A 9,348-nucleotide genomic window follows, 5' to 3' on the forward strand; every position below is an offset into this window, starting at 1 on the left:
AGCTCCCTCCCAAATGGTGATGCCAGCTTAGCCAGCCATCCTACCCTCCAAATCCATGCCCAGCGGGTCCCGATGATTACCTGGCAGTTGCCCACACCACGCTGAAGGGACCGTCCTATATGGGCCTCACTGAAGGTCTTTGTGGGTCTGGCACTGTGCTGGGGCCAGGTGATGGAGACCAAAGGAACCCAGACCCTGTCCAGCAGACCTTAAAGAGAAAAACTTTTAAATATGAAGATACGCAGAGCAATAAGTCTGTCCTTTTCATGTCAGAGATACAGTGGAAAGGCTGGACTATAGAAATGAAATACTGAGAAAGGTTTGCACAGTTCAGCTTTTATTAAAATTAAAGGATGGGAAACTAGACCATGATCCCTGTTAAAATGATACATTTGAGGAGATGTTTCTTCAGCTATCACTGTAACTGATCGAGCATGTGACAAGTGTTCCTTTACAAGATGTACAGTTCCCAACATCCATGCATAAAACACCGGATCAAAGACCTCGCCTATGCAGTATGTGGTACAGTGTCAGCAATCAAGTCGGCCTGCCTATGACAACCCCAGGGACAGAGCACCCACACAGACATACGCATTCAGTGTCTTGAGTTTTCTTTCAAAGAAAGTATTTTACATGTCATATACAAATTAAACAAGAAGTCCAACAAGGGTCCTTTATTGCCACTGAAAAGGGGGAAAGACAGTTTACAATCTCATAGCCAAAGGCAAGAATGTAGCACTAGGGAAATTTGTTTCTGCCAATGCCACAGTCCTATGCCCTCCTGCCGTGGCTGACGCTGTGTCCGTGAGTCGCTGAGTCCCATGACAAAGGGTGCACAGGGGCTATGAGGTTGCAGTTATCCACTACGGAAGAAGTCTCTTCCATTCCCAAATGTTGGAAGTGCTGCCAGCTCTCCTGCTTGGTCAGTAGATACACAGCACAGGTGAACACGAGGAGCTTAGGACTGACTCCAAATAGTGCAAACGCTTAAAAAAAATACATTCCAACCTCCTTGCTTCTCCGGGCAAACAGAGCCTTAAAAACTCCAGCTAACTGGAATATGAGTTTGCTTAACCTCCCGACTTGATCCAGCTAGGTGCAAACAGGAAGCATGGAGGCAATTTAAATGGCACGTGTCCCAACAATAATAAAAATAAAGATTCAAAAAAAAGAAAAAAAAGCCCATGAGGCTAATGGCAGATAAATATACGAAACAGAGCCTGGAGTGTAGACGCAGCTCAAGAAACAAGTTGTTCCCTAAGTCGTAAGCATAGCATCTACAAAGCACATGCTTAACACATTTCTTAATGGGGATCGTGAGGATCAACCCCTCTTTCAAAGTTCAGAGACAAGATGCTTCCACAAGGGACACGAGCCGACAGCAAATGCCTCAAGCTATTGGAAGCTTCGGAAGAACAGGGAGAGAAGAGAATGAGGAGCAGTCTGCTGGACCTAGGAAACTCCAGGAGTATGTGCTTGTGGGCAGGCCTTTGTCTGGGGTTTCTCCATGCTACGGTGTGCCAGGCTTAGCACCAGCCAGTGACAGCCACCAGGAGATGGGCCAACCCAGCCTCTCCCCTGCAGAAAGCAGACTCAAAAAAGAATAGACAAGCAGTATAGATGGGTAAGCGCTGAGTCAAGCTTAACATTAGTCCCTAGCAGTTCAAGAAACACCAGTGACTGCGTTTTGAAATTCAGCAGTTTTCCTTGAATATGGTTTAAAAAAGACGACTCATCTACCTGGAGCTACTGAAAAATCCACTTTTGGAGGGTGAGAAACAAAGGGAAGATAGCTACAGGCACGAACTATGCTTGAGAGTGAATGACACAGAACATAACATTCCATTATCATGGACAATAAAAAGCAATTCAAATATCTTGAAAAATTATCTTATAAAAATATCTACATTAAAATTTTAGCCTAAAAGCTATAGCTTCAATTTTATAAAAAGGCAATCTTTGAAAGGATCTGGCTCAGAAATATACAAATATTACACAACAGATATCAAAGTAAGACAGCTCAAAAAGCATCTTAGGGGACAGTGCAGCTGGCTTGTCATGAAATAAAATTAAGCATTCTTATTGCATAGCAGAAAATGAGGTCACTTTCATTTGCATAATACTGCAACTTTTTAGATTGAGAGATGCCATTGGGTACTTATGAGAAATAACTTTGGAATTCAGAATCTGACTTCTGTGTTGTCCAAATCAGTATCCAAGTGGCGTTTAAGCTGCTTCTAACCTTGGGCCTCAATCCCATTTCACCGCTGCAGTCAGATCACAGATCCGCTGCGGGCAAAGCTGCGTCGCAACCAGCAGCGGCCGCCCTGTGCGCGCGGGAGGAGGTTTCACCTACCTTGTGACGAGCACAAACTTGAAAATAAGTCTGTTGTGTCTACTGAGGAGAAAGAATCGTACCTGGTGGAGAGACGAGTTTTGGGATGGCATCTGTGGGCAGCTAGAGCAGATTGGCTTTGGTGATGACGTACCAGTGTTCTAGTCCCCGTGAGAAAGGACACGTGAGGATGAGATGAACGTAGCCTCGGCACGACCGGCAGAGGCAGCGCTTCCCAGGAAGGGAGATGCCAAGTGGAACCAATAGCAAAAATCCAAAAGCAGGAAACACGGCCGGCTAGCTTTCAGGAAAGGGACCCTTTCTGGGAAGATGACACAGAAAAAACAGTCTCCCCTACACAAGCATGGAAGTCCAGCTTCTCCGCGGTGGGGAGGGCAAGGGGACTACGCCTTATCCGAAATCGACAGGTCTGTGAACAGCATACACCAGGTCCCAACCCACTTTCGTCCCCACCACAGGCACACCCAAACAAGTCTCAAACTTCACTGGAGAGGAAGAAAGGGCATTTGGAACAAAAAGCTCATTCCATCAACTTCCAACCCAGAGCAAGGCACAGCTCTGAAACCACAGCCATCCCCACCGCCAAGTGAGCCCAGAGCACCCCACTAAAGCACGCCCTCCGTCCTTTGGAGACAGTTCTCCCAGGTCTACCAAAGCTGGACATTTTACCCTTTTCCCAAGGCTTCTAAAAATTTTAGGTGTCTTTTTGCTCTCCAAATGTCTTATTAAAGTAACATCTGCTTAGCACTAGAAAGAGAAGTTTTGTCTTCAGGGAAGTTGCATATTTAGCACACAATAAATATACAGTAAATACACGAAGTGGCCAACTAGCTGGGAGACTCCTGGGCTTCTAACTGCAGGGGTTGGGGGTGCTAATCTGCCACAGTATGTGCTTGGAAGTAGCCCAGATGTATCAGAAGTCCAACATCAGGGCTTATGAAGCCCCTTGGCTTCCTGTAGGTAGACCTTGACATGAGGGGGTGTTAAACCCCCAGCCCCCAAGTGATGAGACTATTCTCTAGACACAAGACTTCCTCTCCTATGCTGGAAATTCCAGCAAAAGCAATTTGCTAGTTAAGGAACAATACAGCTTTAAGGTTTTTTTTTTAAATGCAAATGACTCCATGCACCCTCAAATACCCACCCTTCCAGATGTTTGAAGCTGTAGCATTAATAATTTTTACCTGTGAATTAGGAAAGTTCTCATTAAGCTCCTCTTTTAAAATACAAGTACCCCTTGGGAGAGATCTCAAATCCAGGTCCCCTGCCATCTCCTACCCCGAAGGGAAAGTGGGGATGAGGATCCTGGGGGTGGGGAGAGGGTATAGACCCTGGAATGGGGGAAAGCACACGAAAAGGAAGGCAAGGACATCAGACAGGCTTGACCAACGTCACGAAGTGCCAAGGGCCAGCTCCCGCTGGTGTATTCCTTCGAAGTCATCCACGTGCATCTGAATCGCACACAACCCATCCAACACAGGGACAAACCTATCTTTGGGTTTGGAGGGAGGGTGACCTTTTACTTATGCTCCAAACCAGAACCCTTTGGAGAGTAAGATGGGGCACTATGAATAATTAAGCCTGGATACTAAGTACAAACAGGGACTGTCCTGTCTTGGGAAAACCCAGAAGTAGGATCCCTCTCTGAGACCATTATGGGCAGGGACTGAATCTTACCACTTTGGTTTTTTTGTTTTTGTTTCCTTCCTGTGTATTTTTTCTCCAGTGTGTTACCTAGGACTTTTCTGAAGGGCTAGTTTTCCCAGCTAAAGAGACACAAAATCTCCCAAACCTGGAATTCACGACATCAAAACCCAGCGGCCCAGACTGAAGACTGGGCAGGTCTCCCTTGCTTCCTAGAGGACAGCCCACGCAAGAGCAGCCAGCTGAGGAGCGCAGGGAACCCGTCCTCCCCTAGTCTAGCACACAGGTGACACAGTGTAGCTTCGAGAAGGCCCAGCTCTTCCGCAGACAAAGTTACAGTAGTCGAGTCCCATACGCAGGCATGGTCAAATGAACTGCTCTTCCCACCGGTTATTTCTGGACATTCCAGCCGGTCCAACTGCACCTTCAGAAGACAGCAGCTTTAGTAGTCTCAGGGTCCCCATGGGACAAATCCAGAAGAGACATTTTTGTGATTTGATTTTTAGCATAGTGAAAGGATCAGTAGTAAAGAAATCCAGTAGACCGTCACACACTTCACCCCTGAAGGTAGTGAAACACCACGTTCTACACACGCACACACATACACACACACGCAAGCGCCCACGCGCACACACACGCACACACACATATGTTCCAGGTTCTCTGTTGTCCCTGTAGAAACACCAAGAAAAGCCCAAAGGTGCTGCATGGGGCTGTCAGGAACTCCACTGCTCTGGGCAGAGGCCAAAGCACCTCACGGAAGCAGGAGGGTCACTGGTGATCACTGATGTCCGCGCTGTGACAGACGACACCGGTCTGCCAAGCTGGAGGAGGGTGATTCTTGCCCCGCCGCAGACCTGCCCGCGAGTTGAATCCAGCTGCCGAGGTCCTGCTGTTCTGCGTCACAGGCAGGACCTGCTCCTTCCTCCACCTCCGGGCAGTGGGAGTTTGGGTCATAAGGACTTGTGAATTACAGCAACACCTAAAATAACGGGGAGAAAGTTAGCATCGCGGCCTCTGCAAAGTTATTCAGAGTGCCACCCAGTGAGTTCATAAATCCCAGACACCCTGAGTCACAGCCAAGGGAAACGGGTACAATTTTTATCCAAATATTGAAGAGTCTGTGGACTCGGGCTGCTAGAAGCCAGTTGTTTCCCCTTCTGACAGCCAAGTCCTGGCAAGATATTTCAACCCACAGGTACAGTCCCTCAACCGCCACAGGTTAGTGGTCTCATCCCACGTCATCACGGGCTCACGGTCGTGACTCCCGTTCCCAACCCTAGCAACCAGCTCAACAGCGTTCAGTACCCTCACCGGAAGCCCAGACGCAGCTACACAGCTCTAAATTTGTATCACTTTAGAGAAGTGCTAAATGATTTATATCTACTTTTAGAAGACACTGAAATAAACTGGAAAGAACAGTATTCTGACTTCATGGAGGCAAAAAAAAACTGAATTCCAGTCCTAGCTCTGCCACCAGCCAACCTGCATTGTGGCCTTACGCAAATCCACTCACCTCTTTAGGCTCAGTTCTCATATTATGTGACGTCGTCTGACTGACGGACTCAGAGAAACACTTCAGACACGTATGTGCGTTACTGTTTTAATCAAGCTGAACTGTGCTCAGCACCTAATTTTTATAAATTCAGGTGTGACCCAAAATCTCACTGTAAGGGACTGGGGCTATGTGCAGACACCATAGGCTGATTCAGTCAGCATCCCTTCTACTTGCTGTCCTCCACTGCAGACACCACCAAGTTACAAGCTCGGCTTCCCAGACTACCTTGCAGCTAGAAGCGCCAGTGATCCTGGCCGTGAGACTGTAAACGCAGGTCTGCCAGTGCTGCCATGATGGCTTTGTCCTTGTCCTGCCTAGAATGCTCATGCAAGGCCCAAGGGGCGGCAGCAGCTATTGATAAAGCTGGCAGAACAGAAAAGAAAGGAGAAGTCTGGTTCTTCAATGACAGTCTGGACCACCAGGCCAACCTTGGACTTCTTTCTACACGAGACAAATACATCCTCTTCCTTATTGAGGCAAGTATCTGTCAGGTTTTCCGGTATCTGCTGCTGAACAGAATCCTAATTTACAGGTAAGATGGAGTTTTATTTTAACATATTCTCACAACTATAAGATGTTCTCGTTGAAGATGAGATTGTGAAAACACTGCTAAAAGGAAGCCCAGAACAGAAAGATTCTACTGAGACATCTATTTCCTGTTAATTCCTGGATAAAGGTGCAGACAGAAGGCTGGAGGCGGGCAGAACCTGAGTCCAGACCAGGTATGCTGCCTGACCTTGCACTATCTCACCCATACCTCAAGCATCTCTTTTACAAGGTAGTTAAAAAAAAAAAAACAGGCTCCTATGTGTTGCTTTTTAATAGAAACTTCCTCTTTGGATTATAAAAGTAATATATTCTCATTATGGAAAATGTAGAAAATGCAGAAGAACACGAAGAAAAAATCTTTAATCCCTTCGTACAAAGAGAACCACCATTATCCTTCTGGAATACTTCCTGGCCTCTAACGATAATCTCGATCATTTACCACACGGTGTCGAGTGCCAGGCAGGCATTGTGCTAAGCTCTTTAAATGACTGAATTTCGTCCTCACAACACTGTAAGAGGCTCTGATTTCATTCCCATTTTACGAATGAAGCAACAGAGGTTCAGTCAGATAGAATACCTGGCCCAGAGACTCAGGGCTAGTGGCAGAACGGAGATTCAGATTCGGATCCAACTCCAATATCCATCTCTAGAAGCAGTAGCTATTCCCCGCCCCCCAAAAGAACCATATGACTGAGCTCACATAGCACATACAACTTCACACCCTCCTTTTTTCAACGTAACAGCTTGTTATCAACATTTTCTCATGACATTAAAAATACATCTACTATATAAATACTCCATAGATTATTTCCCTCGTGTCAGGGTATTAAGCGATTGTTAGTGTTTTGCTATTATAAGCAATGCTCCGATAATACCTTTGTCCATAACTTTTGCATTTTGGAGCGTTTCCTTAGATTTTAAGATAACAGCCTCACTCGGTCAATGGTTTGAACACGAAATTGCACATCTGCGGTCTCCCCACCCGCTTCTGGAGGAGGCGGACGATGAAGAAAGGGACACGAATGTTTGGTACATGCACAACATTCTAACCGCCCACTCTCAGCCTCTCCCCTCTCATCAAGGCACGGGTGGAACCAGGGCAGGTCCCTCACGGGCCTCACTGCCTCGTCGAGAAAACGCCCTGCCCTTCCCCCTACAGCTTCCAAAAGGAAATGACGGTGCTGGACTTCATAATAAACCAGGAGAACAGAATCGCCCTATAACCAAAATGCTTCTAAAATCTTTTATATTTAACCAAGAAAAATGTGACAGGTGAAAAAAAAACCCTAACAGAGGGAAAAAGTGAAAGAAGTTCGTTGCAATGAAGCCTTGCGCTGAGAGAAAGCAACACAAACCCTTCGCGCCTGCACAGCACAATCGTCCTTTGCGCTGAAATCCAGACAAGAGGGGCGGCTGACCTTCCTAATGCAAAGCAGGAATAAGAAGCCACTGCAGCTTTGGTGTGGATTAAATGAGATAATGATTGTTAGGGTGATGCCTGGCACACGGTGTGCGCTCAATAAATGAATGGTAACTCTAACTATTCTGGTGTCTGAAAACCCCGACGTAAGGAGCTGGGTGGGCTGCATTGTGGAGGTACATGTGCTTGTCTCCCGTGGGCCTCTGACCTCAGCAGCACCAACTCTGACGCTGCCCCTGCCCCTGCCCCACACTCCCCAAGAAGATGCCGACACACCAGCCTCGTGCCTTACTCCTGCCGCCACAGATCCCGAGCCGGGGCAGCACAAAGGGCGTGGGCTTCGAAGTCAGACCTGAGTTTGAACTCTGACTTTGCCATTTACTACCTGTGTGGCCTTTGGCAAGTTACTTAAACTCTCCAAACCCCAGTTTCATCTTCCACAAAATGGGAGGATACGGTTCTATTCAGACTGAGAGCAGCTGAAAAGATGAAGTGATGCATACACTGTAGCCAACACTGCCCCGCAGCAGAGAGGGGCGACCAGCAGAGGGCAGCTGTTCGCGTGACTGTCATCCACCCACAAAGTTTAATGGAGCCCTGTTCCCTGACTGTGCCAGCTCCCACTGGTCTGTCATGTCGCAAAGCCTGCCTGCTGCATGTCATTTACAACCCACGTGTATATCATCTTGGATTTCCCTGTTTTGTGTAGGCAGCTCTAATCTTTCCAGTCAAATTCTGGACAGCAAGAACTGTACCTGATGCCACCCAGGAGCCTGGCACAGAATAAACCAGGAATGGCAATGAAATTCTAACATCTCTTGTGACAGCTTAGAGCCGTTGGAAGTGGCTCCCTGGAGCACTGCTTTAAGAATTCTGAGGCTACACATGCGGATCCGTGGGGACACAAGTGCTAATTATCAGTGACGGAATGGTGGCCATGTGACAATTACCTGCCACCTCTGGAGGAAGCACTCGGTCCTAAGTTAAGCAGGCCCATGTCCCCTCATCCCACCACCCCAGCCCACCCCCGTACTCCCGGGGTGTTGGAGCCTCTGGGGCGTGGGGGTGGAGACGGACGCCCCGACCTGCATAGCTGCGCCCGGTGCTCATGTTGGTGGGCAGCAGCGTCCACTTGTCGGTGACAGGGTTGTAGTACTCCACCGAGGCCAAGTTGCAGGATCCGTCGTCCCCGCCAACCACATACAGGAGGCCATTCACCGCACACACCCCTGAAATCAAGCAGAGGCCTTAGGTGTTACCGCAGGAGCACCGAGAGATCAGAATGGATGAGACGCAAATCTGCGGAGCCCTGGAGGCTCTTCTCGTCCCTTTATGGGAGCACAGCAGAGGCTTAGCTCCACAAGTCGCGTTTGCTCAGTGGAAGAACACGCTGACGACAGCCCCTGGGCGCTGAGGATGCCCCTTTCTCACACGGTGATTTCTCTGGTCGGGCATTTTGGTCACCACACGGTCACATATACACACACATACACTCCATAGTATGCAGAGCAGGGTGGATTCGGGCCCCTCTCTACTGGGGGGCGCATGCAGACCCCTTTGCCCAGCCTGAGGTAGGGAATGAGACAATTCACGGGATTTTCATGAACACGACTTCTCTGCTGGTAGGGTTTTCCCTGGCAAGTCCTGTTATATCCATACTGCAGGGCACTAATGATTGCGTCTGTGATCCCCTTACAAGACTGGGGTCTAAATTCATACCTAGTTCCCAGGGACAAGGCACATCTCCCAACCTGACCTCAGAGCGAGCTGGATTTTGGGCAAGGTCTCACGCAACAGGGACTAAAGAGTAGGAAAATGTAA

At 48.1% G+C, this 9,348-nt stretch overlaps 1 protein-coding gene across 1 annotated transcript in view; it reads right to left on the bottom strand.

The window, feature by feature from the left end:
- Positions 1–4,924: 4,924 nt before the first annotated feature.
- KLHL3 (kelch-like family member 3) overlaps positions 4,925–9,348 on the bottom strand; it is a 110,300-nt gene continuing 105,876 nt past the window's right edge. The window contains exons 14-15 of the mRNA XM_012646335.1: positions 8,613–8,756; positions 4,925–4,982 (exon numbers count right to left, since the gene is read on the bottom strand). Coding sequence (XP_012501789.1) covers positions 4,954–4,982; positions 8,613–8,756 — 173 coding nt within the window. The 3' untranslated portion in view covers positions 4,925–4,953. The remainder of the gene's footprint in view (positions 4,983–8,612; positions 8,757–9,348) is intronic.

The sequence above is a fragment of the Propithecus coquereli genome, unplaced genomic scaffold (genome assembly GCF_000956105.1).
Source record: "Propithecus coquereli isolate 6110/MARCELLA unplaced genomic scaffold, Pcoq_1.0 Scaffold242, whole genome shotgun sequence".
NCBI classification, from domain to species: Eukaryota; Metazoa; Chordata; class Mammalia; order Primates; family Indriidae; genus Propithecus; species Propithecus coquereli.